General features: G+C 45.2%; 1 protein-coding gene and 1 pseudogene across 1 annotated transcript; one reads left to right on the top strand and one right to left on the bottom strand.

Annotated features, from left to right (window-relative positions):
• Positions 1-1,412: 1,412 nt before the first annotated feature.
• On the bottom strand, positions 1,413-3,372 carry LOC136452577 (uncharacterized). Its single transcript, XM_066453185.1, has one exon. The coding sequence runs from the start codon at positions 2,990-2,992 to the stop codon at positions 1,490-1,492; it is 1,503 nt and encodes a 500-aa protein (XP_066309282.1). The 5' UTR covers positions 2,993-3,372; the 3' UTR covers positions 1,413-1,489.
• Positions 3,373-10,233: 6,861 nt separating this feature from the next.
• Positions 10,234-11,508, top strand: LOC136452578 (protein trichome birefringence-like 19; annotated as a pseudogene).
• The last annotated feature ends 7,022 nt before the right edge of the window (positions 11,509-18,530 follow it).

The raw sequence follows: 18,530 nt of genomic DNA on the forward strand, positions 1-18,530 counted from the left end.
CACCGGCAGGGATGCGGTGGTCGGCGACTATTCGGAAGGGCCCGAGCGTAGATCAAAATCAAATGAAGAGGCGGCTCAGCGGGCTGCTGGGTATGTGAGCAACCAAGCGAGCAAGCCCTTCGCTGATCGCCACTCGTGCAAAGACGAGAGCTGTTGATGGCCATCTGTATATTTTTTTTTTCAAACTTTGTAGGAGCACTGCATATCATTTAAGCAGAAGGAAGAAGAGAGAACGGGTTAGTACATCGTGTTATTACATTAGATACTAAGATCACTATCACAGAAACCAAGATCTCCATTAGCTAAATCCATGGATGCAAGGCTGCCCACAAGCAACTCTAGCATCGACGAGTTTAGTTTGTCTTCGAAGATTCTTCTGTTTCTCTCGTTCCAGATGTTCCAAGCCGTATATACAAGCAGCGCCGCAATTGTTCTCTTTTGTCTTGCATTGTGAAAGCCAAACCACGGTCTTCTATTGTTATATCTTCGAGCTGAGACAACCGAATCTCCTGACCTGCCCAGTTTGTGAAATGCGTCCAAACTTCCTTCGTCATCTGTATTTACAGGCGAACCAATGATCGATCGCCTCTGTATTAATGTATAACATGTTTTTCTTACACGAATATGAAACATGTGCAAATTTGTCTATTTTCCAATTTCTTTGACACATCCATCCAAAAATCTAAAAGAAATCGACATTTTGACTTTTGATATCACAAAGGTTTCTTGTGAGCAAAGTCCAAACTCCAAAGTAAACATTTTGAGGATTAAGCATGGAATTCACAGACACTACTGCAAGTCTGCAACTGACCGACGGCTCTATTTGCTTCGCTGAAAAGCCAGGCTGAAAAGTACTGTTCGCTGATTTGTTGTGAAAGAAAAATATTATACTGCTGATTTCTTGTTAGAGAAAATATTGTACCACAGCTGATAAGTTCAAGCGAACAAGTTATATGGTACTTTCCGAAATGGATGAGGTAAAGGCGTGTATGGTAGAGCAAGAAGCCATTCTAGCATCCCTGCAGGTCAATCCCGAGACATCCCTGGAAGTCAGCCATTATAGCATGCGGCAGGTCAACGCAGTTGTACTGTTTGGTTGCTTGCCACATAAGCATTCAATTCATCAACCTGAAAAGGGCTACGCTAGTTTTCGTACGGCGTACACTTTAACCTCCATCCGTGTGTTTGCAATTTGCAAAGCACTAGTAGTACTTTGCGTATACTTGAGAACCCGGACCTCCATTACAATTTACATGACATATCAACATCAAATAGCAGCTCGTAGTGAACTCAGAATGCGTACTTGTGTAGTCATGCATAAAAAGAACAAACCGTAGATTTTTGTTCATTTGTATTCATGAGAAATGAGCTCCGAGTTAAATATCTATACGTGGAAGTTGAACGCAAAAACGGGAGAAAAACACCGTACAACACTTGTGTATAATTATTAGCAAAAAAAAAAAAGCATGCACAGTGATCAAATAACTAGTCAATCGAACTCGGCTGGGTATCCGCAGAAGGTCTCGTTCTTGACGCAGAGGAAGAGCCTCTCGTACGCGAGCGCCATCTTGGTGGCCGCGAACATGGACTTGGCGTACTCCCGGCACGCGAGTCCGCGCCGCGCGGCGCGCCGGGCGCCCTCCGCCACCACGGCCTCCAGACTCTCCAGCAGCGACTCCACGTTGGGCGCGAACATGTAGCCGAACTCGTCGTCCACCACGATGCTGCCCTTGATGCTCGGGAACCGCGTCGCCACCACCGGCTTCCCGCACTGCATCGCCTCCATCAGCGTCAGGTCCAGCCCCTGAGGCCGCAGCGTCGGGTCCACGAACACGTCCAGCGCGTTGTAGAACGCCTTGAGCTTTCCCGGCGGCACGGCGCCGAGCACCTTGGCGTTGCGGCCCAGGTCCATGTACCGGTTCTCCCAGGGCCCCTTCCCGGCGATGAGGAGGTACACGTTCGGGTGGCGCAGCACCAGCTTGGAGAAGGCCTCGTACAGCAGCGGGTGGCCCTTGTCCTTGACCAGCCGCCCCGACACGCCCAGCACGAGGTCGGCGCCCTTGGGCACCCCGACCTCCTCCCGGAACGCGCGCCCGAGCGGCGGGTCCGGCTCGAACTGCGCCTCGTCCACGCCGTTGAGGATGACGTGCACGCGGCGGGAGGGGATCTGGTACACGTCTCGGAGCATCTCCCCCGTGGAGTCGCTGATGGCCACCTGGTGCGCGTAGCTCCGAAAGAACCGCACCTCGGAGAGCACGCGGTACACGGACTGGCCCAGGGCCTGGTTCAGCGCCGGCGACCTGGGCTCCTCCTCGCCGCGGGCGAGGTCCTGGAAGATGCCCGAGTGCAGGGCCTCCAGCGAGATGCCGTGCCATGACACGACCAGGTTGTCCACGCCCAGCGCCCAGCGGTGGAACACGGCGACGCTCTCGGAGTGGATTACGTCGAAGGGGTCGTTCTCGCCCTCGGCCTCGTAAAGCTTCCACGCCTCGTCGCAGCGCCACTGCCCCGGCTCGCCGTCCAGGAAGTGGAGCTGAGGCCCGTCGGCGGAGGGCGAGGGAGCGGCCTCGGTGTGCGGCGGCGGGGAGGTGAACACGTGGACGCGGTGGCCTCGTGCCGCGAGCGCCGTGTGCAGCGTGTGCGCGTGCCGCTCCATGCCTCCAGGCGCTGAGGCCACGGGCCACTTCCGGGAGAACACGGCGATCTTGAGCTTGGCAGGGGGCGGCCTGGACGCCGAGAACGGCAGGTGGTTCCACGAGAACTCGATGTCGCGCAGGTCACCCTCGAATCCGGCCGCGCTTCCCCGGCGCGAAGCGGCCCCCGCCATGGCCGGGGAGCAAGAGGAGCCCGGGAAGGAGGAGCGGTGGAGGAGGAGGAGGGCGAGGAAGGGGAGGATCAGGATGAGGGAGAGGAGGGACGGCGAGAGGGAGAGCATCGGGTGGGAGGGGCACCGCTGCTTCCTGGGCCTCGGCAGGGAGGTGAGCAGGGCCATCGATCACGCCGAGCGCGCGAGCTCTAGCTAGGAGTGCATGGACGCATGCACGGATGCACCGCAAGATGGCGGTAAAGGGGCAGGATTTTAGGCGCGGTTCAGAATTCAGCACTGCTTTTGGAGATGGAGCAGTGAAGGTGGAGTGTCTTGAAGGCATTTGACTTCACTTGGGAGTTGCATTGGGAGCTTGCTACCTTAGTCATCCATGGTTGCTTTCCATGGCTGAAGTAACTTACAGAAGCAGCGATGCATGCGAGGGGTGTGATCGATCAGCTGTGATGCATGCGGAACTCCATGCACTTCGATGGTGTACAGTGCTACTCGATCGACGCAAGCTCATGACCGCTGTTTCAACCAAACATTGCTTCCATTTACCTTTTTGAATTTTTTTAGAGCACGCCAAAACGCGTATTTCATTAAGCAGAACAGAAGTTTTTAGAACAAACAACAAGCATGGTAACACTCTGGTTACCAAAAACACACACCCCACCCCACACCAGAGCACACGGGGGATTACACCAAGTTACATGTTGCGACTAGCGCGGGCAGCAGGCTGGATCAAGCCCCCAAAACGCAGCAGCCGCAAATGTGTGAAGCCCTCCTGGCACCACGACGAAGCCTCATCCTGAATAATCGCAGCCAATTCCGCCGCCGGGCGCCCCACGCCGTTGAAAGTTCTGGCGTTCCTCTCCTTCCATATAAGCCATCCCACTAGGAAGAATAGAGAGTCAAAACCTCTTCGCAACAATTTTGGAAGCTGCTTCCTAGCCGTAAGCCACCACTGAAACACATTTTCATCTCTAACAACAATGGTAGAGTGAAGATTTAGCCTGGACAGCACCAAAACCCACACCTCCTAGTTAGTGAACATCCCAGTAAAATGTGATCAATTGTCTCCGCCGTCTGGTCACACATGATGAGGTCAAAACTCAAAGTCCTGAAAACAGAGTGCTACGACCCAGAGTGGGCTGTAGCGTGGCCCAACAAAAATAACGTGAAGGGGGTCAGTTTAGGGCTTTGAGATTGAGTCTGACCAGCCCAGCTTAAGAGCTGTTTGGACATATATATGTCAGTCTATTGCACTGGGGTTATGATTTTTTATTCATATCTACAACGACGGGTTTCTAGAAAATAATAATAAAAAATAATAAACGATTTTGTATTGAGAACTCTAAATTGTTTCCAAATTCATTGAGGCCTTTTTTCACTTTGCTTATTAAAGTCAAATATTTCTCTTTAATAATTGATTTTTTTTAAAAAATATGTAGTTTCACATACCAGATTGATTGTGGAAAGAGACGGCAAAAGGGACTATTGCACAGGGGAAGCAGTCTGCTTATCATCTTGGATTGAACATCATTGTTGGACGCGGACGCGTGAGCTTCGAGTATTTCATATCGAATGTAGAAATGTGGATCCGGACTTTGTATCAGAACTGGGTAGGACATGTGAGCTTTGATGACTTTCTATTGTACTAGATAAATTTCCGCGCGTTGCACGGGACCATTCAATTGTGTTAACACTTAAGGTGATGAATTTGCAGAAAACAATAAAAATTATATTGGACGCGGACACGTGGATTCGGTTTTCGTAGCGGAATCAGATATGATCGGACGCGGACGCGTAAGCTCCGAGTAGAGGATTATATTGGATGCGGACACGTGGATTCGGTTTTCGTAGCGGAATTGGATATGATCGGATGCGGACAGATAAGCTCCGAGTAGAGGATGATTCATACACGTCGTGGACGATCGATTGGCTTTTTTTTTCCTTAATGACACCGAGGAGCCTAGGAGGGATATCCGATGCAAATGTATGAACTCTGGACTGCCAATTAAACCAAGCTTGATCCGGCACTTTCATTTTCCAAATAGATTCTTCCTGCCAGCTTGTTGTATGGTTTCACTATTTACCTTGACATTCACGAGCTAACCTCTTTGGTACAACTTTACTTTACTGGTGGAGCAATTTTTTTTCTCAAGCTGCTGGTTGGTGGAGCAGCTCCACCGGTGAAGTTAAAACTGTTTTAGAAAGATGTCTGGTAAAATGACTTTTCATGGTTAATGAAAACGATAGATTGTCTATAATGTATCCTTCGATTTTTTCTTTCTTTAATTTTTATCATTTATTTTACTTTTTTTACTGTATCGCCTCCGCGTGTGGACCACAGGCATCTTCATCTTTTTTTTCCACCGCACGCACGCCGCAGAGTTGCACACATCCTCCATGGCTCCATCGTTATCTCGCCTCACGCACGGACGGGAGCTGGCCAGCGCCCGCGCCTCACGCACGGAGGAAGAGATGAGAAGGTCCACGCCGTCGTCGCTGCTCCCGGCTCCGTCCGTGGCGTCCTCGCCGCGGCCCGCTCTGCCCACAGCGTCACGGCCTCTTCCGTCCCGCATCTCCTCGCGCCTCTCCGCCCAGAAGCACTGCGCTGATTCCAGCCCTCCACGCGCCACGCCGCCGTTGCCGGTCCTGCCCACATCGCTGTCGCCGGTCCCGCCCGCGCCGACGTGCTGAGGAGAAAACGGACAGCGGGCGGGCGTAAGCCCATGGGAGCGAAGCGAAGCCGTGTACCGAGCCGGGTGGAGATCGATCTCCTCCTATTGCGGATCAGACTCGGAGTTAGGCGAGGCACGCACACCAAATTTCTTTTGGACGAAAGCTCTTTTTTTGTTTTTTTTAAGTAGTAACAGATGTGGAACACCACTCCTGTTCGTTCAAAAAAAAAAAACAGATGTGGAACAGTTTGTTTTGAAAATAGTTTTTTTTGCCGTATTTGATTTTATGTTTTTTCGGAAGCGTGTTTTTTTGCTGTATTTTTTTGAGATGGGAACAGTGTGGTTTTTTTACGGTGTTTTTTTCTCTCTTTTTTGCCATATTTGATTTTATGTTTTTTTCGGAAGCGTGTTTTTTTGCCGTATTTATTTTGGGAGACGGGGACAGTGGAGCTTTTTTACGGTGTTTTTTTTTCTTTCGCTTGTTTTTCAGAAATGTGTATAGATTTTTTTTCGGAAATGAAACAGGACGGTGGGGCTTTTTATGGTGTTCTTTTTTGCGGGGGTGGGGGCTGGGCGGCGCAGACGATCGTTGTAGGGAATTTGTATTTAGGTGTGAGATGTAAGATGCGGACATGTGGTTCCGGTCTTTGTATCGAAACCGGGTAGGACACAAACACGTAAGCTCTGAGTGGAGGATGACTCATATCGGACATGGACACGTAAGCAGTGATTGAGATTTGGAATCATTGGGTAGATGATGACGTTTCAGTGTTTTTAGGTGTAGAGACGAATATCAAGAAACCATAGTTTTATAAGGTAAAGACCTGCAAAATCATGGTTTAGAGAAAAAGAGTCTTAGATGGAGTTTTAAAACTCTAAAAGGACTACGGTTTTAACAATGATTTCAAAAATTAATAGAAGATTCGGAAAACCAAAATATTTTGCAAGACTGTAGTAATTTTCCAAATGTTAGTTAGCTCACTAGTGACCGGTGATTTCTTTGTGAAATTTAAATTGTGAAACAAGGTTTATGGTTTTCAATGGCTTTTATTGTTTGTTTATGGAGCAGCACAAGAAGAGAATAAGGGGGCTTGCTTAACCAAGGTTGTCCACACTTATGTGCTAAAGAAATTTTATCTATTTTAATAGATAGAGACTTTAATATTATAAGAGACCCAGATGAAAAAAGATTCAAGGTACAATGATAGATGACCCTTCTTGTTTAATGCCATCGTTGAAGCCTTGAACCTTAGAGTTAAATCTTCTAGGTAGACAATTTATTTAGGCCAACAATCTATAAATTCACACATTTGGAAAACTTATAGACTTTAATCTCAATACATTGGGACTTGAAATTCAACCACACGTACTACAGTCCAATCTCTATCTAGAGAATTGTTTTTTTATCATACTCTGTTATTTCAGGAAGTTTTTCTTTTTCTTTACATGGTAAAGAATGTTTGGACAAGTGTGTAAGAAGGCCATACTCCCTTAGCATGATGGCAGGCTAAAATCAGTCGCCTTCACCAATACTTAAGGGGATAGGATAAAATGTCAGCGGTTTTTACAATAAATAAATAGAAAAAAAAACAACTACCAGATAAGTTGGACGAGTTGGATAAGAAAATAGAGTGGGGTCAATTAGATAAGCTTAATCTCAAACGGCACCTAAATGAAAGATTAGCTCAACTTCTAAGAGAGAGAGAATTAAAATGGTACCAAAAAGAAAAAGGTTAAAAATTTACAAGGAGCCGCAAATACTAAATAATTCCAAATACTTATTAATGTGAAACATAGGAAAACCCACGGAATGCTACAAAATTTTCTAGAATATTATAAAAGGGGATTTGAATGCTTTGTTTCAGGATTTTTCGTAGAGGTAATGTCCCTTTACATAGTTTGAATTTTGGACTATTATCTCACTAGAGTATTGAAACAAAACAAATTCGGTAATACATTACTATATGCTTGTTGAATGTGAGTTTCAATTTTTTTTACAAAAATAGCCAGTAATAGAATTGCTTTAGTAGTCTAAAGGTAATTCGTTTGTCACAAATCGTGTTCCTTGTAAATAGGAATATGTATAATGGAACTATACATGAGTTACATAGGGAAAAATGAATGGGTTATTAGTCAAAATTGACTTTGAAAAGTCATAAGACAAAGTAAAATGTGACTTCTTTTACAACAAGCAGACTCTAGCAGACATGAGCAAGATGGTGATGAGTCTAATGGCGTTTTAGGGCAAAAGAGGCAATATGGATACACTACAAGAGAAGATGAATAGTCCAAAATTTAAATTTATCATAGGGCCAAGAAACAGAAATTCTGTGGGAGCAATGGTTTTATCAAGAAATGGAGCTCACACCTTGATTTGGTCTCTATAGGAGTGAGAAATAAAATGAAGATGAGGGAAATACAGCAATAGCTTTGAGTATATAAATAGATCAACTGGTTAGTTTTTTTTTTTGGTGAAACATGTCCACTTGATCAGTTTAAGTCCCCGGCTTCATATATGTACTTGCACTTTCCTAGATTAATTTTAGAATTTAACGGCGTTATTCTTTCAGTGGTAGATGACTTGAGACTTGCCGGTCCAACTCGGTTCTTTGAAGGTGCTCATGGGGTAGGGTGTGCATGTGTGCGTTCCTAGGGCTGAGTGTATGCTCGTGTATATAGACGTCTACGTCTATACTGGGTCTCGCAACAGCCATATAGATGCCGTGAAGACGAGTGAGCTATGTGGATAAGGTGTAAGGTGTGTGTGAAACTCTAGATTTGCCGGTCCAACTTAGTTCTTCAGAGGTATTTATAGGAAAAATGTGTGTATGTGTTTGTGCTTTCCTAGGGGAGTGTAGGCTCGTGTATATAAACGCTTGCGTGCATCTATACTAGGTCTCGCATAGAAAGTAGACAACAGCTATATGGTGTTGATACTGATAGACGCCGTGAAGACGGGTGAAGAGAGAGCTATTACAATAGATAAAATTATTTTCAATTACCAAATACTGATTTGATGTTAGAATGAAGAACCTAATATTCAAGCTATCTGTGTGGGTCAACTTGCTAGTTTAACAGCTTATGCCTTCCGCGTCCTATTTGCCTATTGCAGATATGCAGTTGCAATCAAGATGCACGTAGAACTGTAGAGATGCACGCACAAGGTATCCTGACAGGAGAACCGATTTCTTTGTACCATCATCTATCCTAAATATTTAGTTTGTTTTAGCTTTTAGGTGCATAGCTTTTGTTATAATATATAATATGTCTAAATATATAATAAAAGTTGTATATTTGGAATGGAAATATTGGCATGCAACATCATATGTCTAAATATATAATAAAAGTTGTATATTTGGAACGGAAATATTTGCATGCAACGGATGTAGCTACACACACTATGTTTTAATAGTAATCCGAACATGTTTCGATAGCAGTAAGTGCATGTTTTAAGTGTTTCAAAGGTGTTTTGAACCGGATGTTGCAAATATTTTATCTAGATGTTGCATGCGTTTCGAGCCGATGTTGCAAGGTGTTTCAAGCAAATGTTACAAGTGTTTCATCTATATGTTTAAGTGCTTCAGGTGTTCTGAATGTATGTTGCAAGTGTTTTATCTAAATGTTGCAAAGGGTGTGCAGCTACACCCGTTCTAGAAAACCCGCACTCATATTTAGAAATGCTAAAATGATCTATAAATTAGAACGGATGGGGTAGTGCCGTTTGCTTATAGATAATTGCATCGAATTCGGTAAAAAAAAACCCTGTGTTAAACATCGTTAACCGTACAATTTCTTTCTTCCAATGGGAATGCCGCATTGCCGTTCTGGATTGAAAATGCACGTCTCTGAACTTTTAACAGCTACTGCTGTTAATATAGTACTAACCAAGTCAAGGCAGTCGATGTCTACTGGTTCCCTCTTGTTTCGATAATAATGCTCTAGAGAACAAAAGAAAAATTGCAGCTGGGCTCACGCAGAATCCTCGAGGGGATAAAACTAGCGTTCCTCAACGTGAGACTCGACTCCACATAGCCTCCTCGTTGCCAAGTTCAACTCCTCGGTAAGATTAAACAAGCATAGAACCTTATTGGCCAGAAACGACGTTGATCTCCTCATTGTTTTTTCTTGCACTCTCGTCAGTATTTCGTGTGTAGGATCTGTTCTCTTTTCCGGAAGTTCTGAATTCTGATTTCTGACACCATGAGTAAGTCTGATCGTGTGAAGCAGTGCATGATTCAGGAGGCGTAGTAGTCAGAAATTACGAGCAAGGACATCGTTGAACATTCACAATAACCGTTGGAACATTAATAGCACTGACACCAGAAAGGTATTTGCCTGCGTTAGAAAATAAAGAGGATTAGCTGCTGCAGTCTGTGGTATCGATCGAGTGCCTAGAGGAGAAAACCTCTTAATAAAAACCTATCAGCATGATCCTCAGCAGTTGCTGCAAATATATTATTGTTTCCACCCATGTGATCGATCAATCTGAAGAAAGTTCCTCTCTTGCACCTCCATTTGCAAGCCAAGCAGTACTGAATTATGATTCTTTTGCGACCTCAGCTCTGATCGATCGATCAGACGTTGAAAATTGGAACACGCGAGTAGAAAGATTGGGCTCTGTTTCAGTATTAAACAAACTCCAAATGCCACTGATCCCGACGCTCACACTCCCCGGTGCACACTGCAAAGGGCACACTGCACAGTCGTGTGGTCATCTGGTGAGCGAGAGATAGAGCAGACATGGTTCTGTGCTTCAAGCTCCTCTTCGGCCCCTCGGCCGCCATCTTCCTCTCGGCGGTCGTCATCCTCTCCTGCTTCACCAACGTGCCGCACCTGCAGATCAGCTACATCGACGAACTCAGCCACCCCTACGTCGCGCCGGCGCCGGTGCCCAAGTGCGACATCTTCCGGGGCGAGTGGGTGCCGGACCCGGACTCGCCGCAGTACACCAACGAGACCTGCGACTTCATCCAGGAGCACCAGAACTGCATGCGGTACGGCCGCCCGGACCTGGACTTCCTCAAGTGGCGCTGGAAGCCGGACGGCCTGCGACCTCCAAGCGGTTCGACCCGCACAGGTTCCTCCAGGTCGTCGCGAACAAGTCCGTCGCGTTCGTCGGCGACTCGTTGGCCAGGAACCACATGCATGTCCCTCTTCTGCCTCTTGGCCAAGGTGTGTTAACTTAGAAGCGTACTACATGCAGCTTTTAAGTAGTTAGCGAGTTGGAAGCTTTGCTCATGCATGGGCATGGCGATGAGTGCGTGGATTTTGCAGGTGGAGAAGCCCAAGGACGTGTCGGTGACGGACAGGACGGACCCGAACATGATCCTGTACTACGAGGGCTAACTTCACCATGTACCTCTTCTGGTCGCCGTTCCTGGTGAGGTCGGAGGAGGTCGCCGACCAGCCCGGCGTGTTCAGGCTGTACCTGGACGAGCCCGACGACAAGTGGCTGGTCGCGTCCCGGTTCGACTACGTGCTCCTTCGGGGGCCAACTGGTTCACGCGCCAGTCCTACTTCTACGAGCGCCGGCAGCTCGTCGGCGGCATGTACGTCGCGCTCAACTTAACCAGCAGCCTCACCAACCGGCACTCGCACCGGATGGCGTTCCAGACGGCGCTCCGTGCGCTCGCCACCGACGCCCGGTTCCGGGGCAAGGTTATCCTGCGGACGCTGTCGCCGATGTCGCACTTCGAGGGCGGGGCGTACGACAAGGGCGGGGACTGCCGGCGCACGCGGCCGTACAGGGCCGACGAGACGGCGCCGATGGGAGGAGTGGAGCTGGAGTTCTACACGTCGCAGCTGGAGGAGTTCAGGGAGGCCAAGGGCCTGGACGTGGTGCTCATGGACGCCACCGCCGCGATGCTGATGCGGCCCGACGGCCACCCCAGCCGGTACGGGCACGGGCCGGACGAGAAGCGGACGATGTACAACGACTGCATCCACTGGTGCCTGCCAGGGCCCATCGACGCATGGAACGACATGCTGCTTCACATGCTGTCAGATTCTAATTAACACAAATTAAGGTGGTTTTGTTTGTCGTCATTGACTTTTGGTTTAGTTTAGGTTTTTTTGCCTCGATGCATACAATGTCCTCTACTCCGTGCATCATGGTGGATTCAGCAAAGGTTTGCCCACTCAACAAAGTTGTTCCATTTGTAAGGCACTAATTGGAGCACTGAGCGTCGTAATTACGTATATCCGATTGTATGTTGCATAAAATTTTCATGTAGCCAATTTTTGAGCCATTTGTTGTTGGTGTTTTCTTGGAATGTGGTGTTTAATGTATGGGGTAAATCAGTTAGGCTTATCTAGCAGATAACCAAGGATTTCAAGGGGCATGAATTTCTTCTCCCTATTCCCATTCTAACTCTCACTGGCTTTGTTGTTGCCATTGCCACCTGCCAGCTGCCACACAACAACAACATCCTCTACGTTGGAGGGCCCAATTCTCTCTGATTACCCGATCACCATTGTCCCCACCTCCGGGACCTCATTCTTGGAATTTCTTTCTCCTTTCCTGCTCTCCTTCTAAGTGTTACAAGTATATCATGACTACGATAGTACGAGGACTCCATCCCGGCCGCCCGTTAAGTACCACATGTCGTCCTGTCTACTAACACGGCACTAACCCAACGGTCGCAGAAGGATTCCTGGAGTCGCCATCAACGAACTCCAGTAGTGCAGCTTACTGTAGGACTGAGAGCCTCTTTGGCAGGGCTTTTGCAGGGGCTTTAGCTCCGGCTCGTGTAGGAGCTGTGCCAAACGTCTATTTTGGAAAGAGCTCCGCATGGGGAGATGGTCAAGAGCCGGAGCCATTTTTTTCCTGCGCAGAAGAAGCCTAAAAAACGAGCTTCGCGCGGCTCCTTGCTGTAGGTTCACGTGTCTAGTGCGAAGGAGCCGTTTTGCCAAACGTTTTTCAGAACGGCTTCAGCTCCTCCAGATGAGCTGCTCCTTCAGAGAAACCAGAGCCGGAGCCATTTTCAGAAGAGCCAGAGCCCTGCCAAATAGACCCTAAGTTGTAGTAAACCAATGGCACTCAACGACATTTAGCAACTTCACAGTTTGTATAAAATGAAATATTCAAATGATTTACTTGTTCATATCTAACAAATCCAACTATTAAGCATAACCCAGGTCCTAATGTCTACTCGCGCTATACTTAGCTCCATCAAAGTTAACCGCAGCTCGCGGGGACTCCCATCCCTTGCTCTGCTAGGCCATCAACTTCACTCAAGTTTGGCATGAGTAATCACCGAGCCTTTAACACCTAAAAATAGCTTAACGACAGTACCATGGGTATAAATTATACACATAGAGTTTATTCCAAAATAAATATTTGATGGATACAAAGGGAATATAATTATTAGGAATTTGTAATCATTGCATAAAGCATTTTTCAGAAAAAAATATTAATATCGTAGCTTCTGCATCGACCAATGCATATAGTTGTTCTTTATTACAACACAAGCACTGCTGTCCACGCAATCTCAAACACAAAGTTTTGATCCAAAATGAATAAAAGAAAGGTTTGCAAACTCAACATCTAAATAGCAATTCTATTACTAAATCTCCAACCGTGTCTTGTAAACACCTCCATCGTAGTTGTCTCAATATTTCTACATCACATCTTCATCATTTGTCAATCCTCCTCCTTCTGTACTAGAGACCAGGACCTGGTCCAATAGGTCCCCCTGAAGATAACCTGCAAATAAGATGGTGCTGCGGCCTTGTCAAAAATTATATCATTCCGGGTTAACCATATTGCCCAACAAATTGCACTTGCACCCATAAGAATCTTAGATTTTAGTTTCCTATTTATCCCGTGTAACCAACTTGTAAACAAATTATGAATGCTAGTTGGAGGAATTAAATTAAAGGAAACATGAACAGTTCGCCACACGAATTTAGCAAAATAACAGTCAAAGAATAGATATTGTATAGACTTGTCAGAAGAACAGAAACAACACTTTCCATCCACTTGCTACTGCTGCCTTGCTAAATTGCCCTTTGTTAAGACTACTCCCTTATACAAATACCATAAAAATACTTTGATTTTGAGAGGTAGTTTCAGTTTCCATATAAATGTGTTATATGGTATAGCTTCAACTCCTAATAAGGCTCTGTACATGGATTTGACTGAAAACAATCCATTCTGATGTAGCCCCTACACAAAATGATCCCTCTGGTTTGTTAACTGTACATCTACAACCATAGCAACCACATTGTGCCACGCTTGTAAATTAACATCTACCAAGGATCTCTTGAAAGCCACATTTAACGACGTCATAGACAACACCATTCTTACATATGCGCCTTTTATCCTAACAATATTATATATTGCGGGAAAGAGAGATTTTAAAGGATATTGTCTTATCCACGAGTCCTCCCAAAATCGCACTTGAGACCCGTCACTTAGATCAAACTTGCCCAACGAGAGGAACTCCTCCTTGACCTTCATTAGACTAGCCCAAAACTGGGAGTCTCCAGGCAAGTATTGAACATGTGTCAAAGTTTTGTTTCTTAAATACTTATTCCTAAGCAATTATTGCCAGACCCCATCTTCATTCAGTAACCTAAACAACCAATTTCTTAGGAGACATTTGTTATGAACGTCTAAGTTTAGGACTCCCAACCCTCCTTGATATTTCGGCGTACATACTACCTCCCACTTAGTCAATCTATATGTTTCTTGTGTTCATCGTTCTGCCAAAAAACCATGATCTAAAATAGTTCAACTTCTTTAAAACCCCTCTAGGCATTTCAAAAAAGGAAAGCATGAACATGGGGAGGTACTCAAGACGGAGTTAATCAGAACAAGCCTCCCTCCTACTGACAACATTTTACTTCTCCAACAATTCAACCTCTTTTGAAAATGTTCTTCAACATGCTTCCAGTCCTTATTCATTAGCTTTCTATGATGTATAGGAATTCCTACATACCTAAAAGGAAATGACCCTAAATCACACCAAAAAATTTGTGCATATTTGTTTTGGTTGGCTTTGGCTGCTCCATAACAAAACAATTCGCTCTTATCAAAATTGATCTTGAGTCCTGATAGCTGTTCAAAAGCACAAAGTAAAAGCTTCATGTTTTTGGCCTTCATTAGATCATTGCCCATAAAGATGACAGTGTGAAAACTCTAGTTTGGTTTTGGTGAATTGATGAAACCCTATGTGCTAACCTAATTTATCAAAGTGATTATGAGATAGGTGGCACGTTCCAAGTTGTGAAGCAAATGAAGATCATGACATGATGATGGTGATGCCACGGTGATGATCAAGTGCTTGGACTTGGAAACGAAGAAAGAGAAAAATAAAAAGCTCAAAGCAAAGGTGAAATTGATATGAGCTTTTCAGTTTAGTGATCGAGACACTTAGCGAGTGTGATCATATTTAGGATTGATAACCATACTATTAAGAGGGATGAAACTCGTATCGAAATGCGGTTATCATAGTGCCACTAGATGCTCTAACTCATTGCATATGCATTTAGGATCTAGTGGAAAGCTAACACCCTTGAAAATGTTTGTGAAAATATGCTAACTCATGTGCACAAGGTGATACACTTTATGGTTGGCACATTTAATCAAGAGTGTTGAAGTTCAGGGTCAAAAGGAGAAATTTTGTATTGACCGGACTCTGCCTTGGGCAGTGACCGGACTCTGACCCCGTGTTCGGTCAGTGGCGCGCAATGAAGGCCACCCTCGGTCCCTTGACCGGATGCTAAAGAGAAAGAGGGACCAGACGCACAGGGGGTGCATCCGGTCACCTAGTGACGTACGCTGATGCAAGCAATAGAGGCAGGCTGAGTTGACCGGATGTAGGCCTAGGTCCGGTCATGAGCCACTGGACGTGTTCGGTCATGAAAAACCAACTTTGGAACCTTACTAGAAACGATCGGACTCCAGTGATGGAGCGTTCGATCACTTTGGGAAGCATGTTCGATCACAACTTAACACGTGGCGTGAAGTAGACTAGCCGTTGAGATCAGGCGATCAACATTTGAGGCTGATGACACATGGCGAGCATCAGGTGACCGGACATAGGGGTCTAGCGTCCGGTCAACCTAACCGATGCATCTGGTCAACCCGTGTTTCGCTAGACATTGGAGCCAACAACTCTATTTTGTTGGGGGATTTATTTAAGGCATGTGGCTAGCTCTAGCTCACTCTCTTAGCCATTTGCATTGACATAGCAACCTTATGAGCTTAGCCAAAGCCCTCCCACTCATCTCCATCATTGATTCATCATCTTTGTGAGATTGGAAGTGAATCCAAGTGTATTGCTTGAGTGTTTGCATCTAGAGGCACTTGGTGTTCGTGTTTCACTGTAGGACTCGCTTGTTACTCTTAGTGGTTGCCGCCACCTAGACATCTTGGAGCAGCAAGGATCATTGAGCAGAGGTTGGTGATCGTCTCTGGCTCCGATCGTGGTGATTGTGAGGGGTTCTTGACCTTTCCTCGGCGGAGAGCCAAAAGGTACTCTAGTGGATTGCTCGTGGCTTGTGTGATCCTCATCTTGTGTTGGTTGTGTGGCACCCTATCAAGGGTTTGGCGTGTGATGCCAATTAGCGCGTGAACCTCCAAGTGAGTGAATCACCACAATGAGGACTAGCTTGCCGGTAAGCAAGTGAACCTCGATAAAAAGTCATTATGTCATCATTTGATTTTGATGTGATTGGTCTTCATTGGTATTCATTCTTGTGATTGATTAGTTCATTCCTCACTCGGCGGTATAACCATCTTGCTCTCTCTCTTTACATTACCATAAATTAGTTGTCAAGCTCTTTAGTGTTGCTAGTCATGAGAGCTTGTTAATTTGGTTAGTGTGGCTCTTTAGTTAGCCTTTGAGAGCACACTAACTTAGTGTAGTGACATAGCCATTGTGTGGATAGAGATTATATAAACTAGAATTGTGGTAGCTGGTTTGCATTTTAATACGCTAGCACAACACTCGCTTCGCCTCATATTTGTCTAACTAGTTTGCTAAGTGTTGTTGTAGAATTTTTTAATAGGCTATTCACCCTCTCTAGCCATTAGGACCTTTTAAGTGGTATCAGAGCTGTAGTCACCGTGATTTGAGGATTAACAACCTTCGGTGTAAAAAATGGCTCAAATCAACAACACCAAGAAGCCACCTTAATTTGATGGCTCAAACTATTCCTATTGGAAGGCTAAGATGATAACATATATCAAGTCAATCAATAGGAAGGTTTGGAAAGTGGTGGAGACCAAGATTGAGAAAGAAGAATTACTTCTCCAAAACAATGACATTGCTCTTAGTGCCATTCATGATGCCATTGATGAGAGAATATTTGAGCAAATCAAGAACATTAAGATAGCTCATGAAGCATGAAAGAAGTTGGAGGAATCATTTGAGGGCACTCAAGCCATGAAGGGTGCCAAGGCATATATCCTCAAGGAGAAGTTTGCTAGTTTCAAGATAAAGGAGGATGAAAGTGTGCTAGAGATGTTCCATAGGTTATAAGTACTTGTCATTGATCTCAAAGCACTTGGAGAGAAGGTGGAGGACAAGGACTTCTCCCATAAGTTTTTGAGATGCTTACCCTCAAGATTTAGCATATTGGTCACTATTCTAGTGAGGAGTGGTTTGGACACCATGATACCAAACCAAGTATTGGGAGATATAATGACCGATGATACATATAGAGATGATGATGAGAAGGAAGAAAAGAGGGAGAATAAAGATTACAAGAAGGATGACAAGAAGAAGAGTGTGGCGTTCAAGGCCACATCATCTAAGGGCAAGGCAAAGCAAGAATCATCAAGTGAATATGAAGACTTGAGCATTGATGAGATGGATGATGAGAAAATGGCTCTCTTTGTCAATAGATTTAGCAAGTTCATGATGAAGAAGGGCTACCGTGCTAGAAGAAAGAAGTCTTCATCCAAAAACAAGGATGAATCAAGAAGGTGCTTCAATTGTGGAAGCAAAGATTATCTTGTTGCTCAATGTCCATACAATAGCGATAATAGTGATGACAACAAGAAGAACAAGAAGAAGGACAAGAAGGAAAAGAAAGAGAAGGACAAGATGATCTTCAAGAAGAAGAAGGATGGTTCATATGTGGTCACTTGGGATAGCGATGCTTCCTCAAGTGATGATGGTGATAGTGATGATGACAAGACCACAAAAAAGGGCACTTGTAAGCATTGCTATCAATGAGAAGCCTTCTCTCTTCAACACTCCATCATGCTTCATGGCTAAGGCCACCAAGGTAGAAACTTGTGATGATGGAAGTGATGAGGAACATGATAATGAAAATGAAAATAAAAGTGATAGTGATAATGATGAACCAACTAAGGATGAACTACTTGACATGCTAGATGATGCTAAAGAACACTTTGACATTAAGAGAAGGGAATGCAAAAGCTTGCGTAAGGAACTAAAAGCCCTTAAGCAAGCCTTTGATGAGCTCAATGCATCTCATGATAGGCTAGAGGAAGCCCATGAGAAGCTTGGCAAGGCTCACAAGAAGCTTAAAAAAGCTCATTCCTCTTTGCCTAATGAGCAAAATAAGAAGAAGCATGCTGAGACATGTAATGTAGGCTTAACTTGTGACTTAATTGATGAATCATTCTATAAGCCTATCATTGTAGCTCCCACTAACCCTTCTTGTAGCACTTCTACTTCCACCTCATCTAGTAGTGATGATTTCACTTGTGATGCCTCACTAATGGTTGAGAATGAGACCCTCAAAAAGGAGGTCAATGAGCTCACTCACACCTTGGCTAAGGCCTATGGTGGTGAGGAGCACTTTCTTATGTGCTTAGGCAGCCAAAGATCTTATCTCTACAAAGAGAGATTGGGCTATACCCCTAAGAAAGGCAAGGCAACCTTTGCTTCTCACAAGACTAGTTTTGTAAAGAACAATGGTCAGTTTTGCACTAGTTGCAAGTAAGTTGGTCATAAAGAGCATGAGTGCAAGAACAAGAGCAAGAATGCTAATATATCCTCAATTAAGATTAATTCTTTCTATGTGTTTACCAAGGGTACAAATGGTGTGAAAGCTAA

The sequence above is a fragment of the Miscanthus floridulus genome, chromosome 5 (genome assembly GCF_019320115.1).
Source record: "Miscanthus floridulus cultivar M001 chromosome 5, ASM1932011v1, whole genome shotgun sequence".
NCBI classification, from domain to species: domain Eukaryota; kingdom Viridiplantae; phylum Streptophyta; class Magnoliopsida; order Poales; family Poaceae; genus Miscanthus; species Miscanthus floridulus.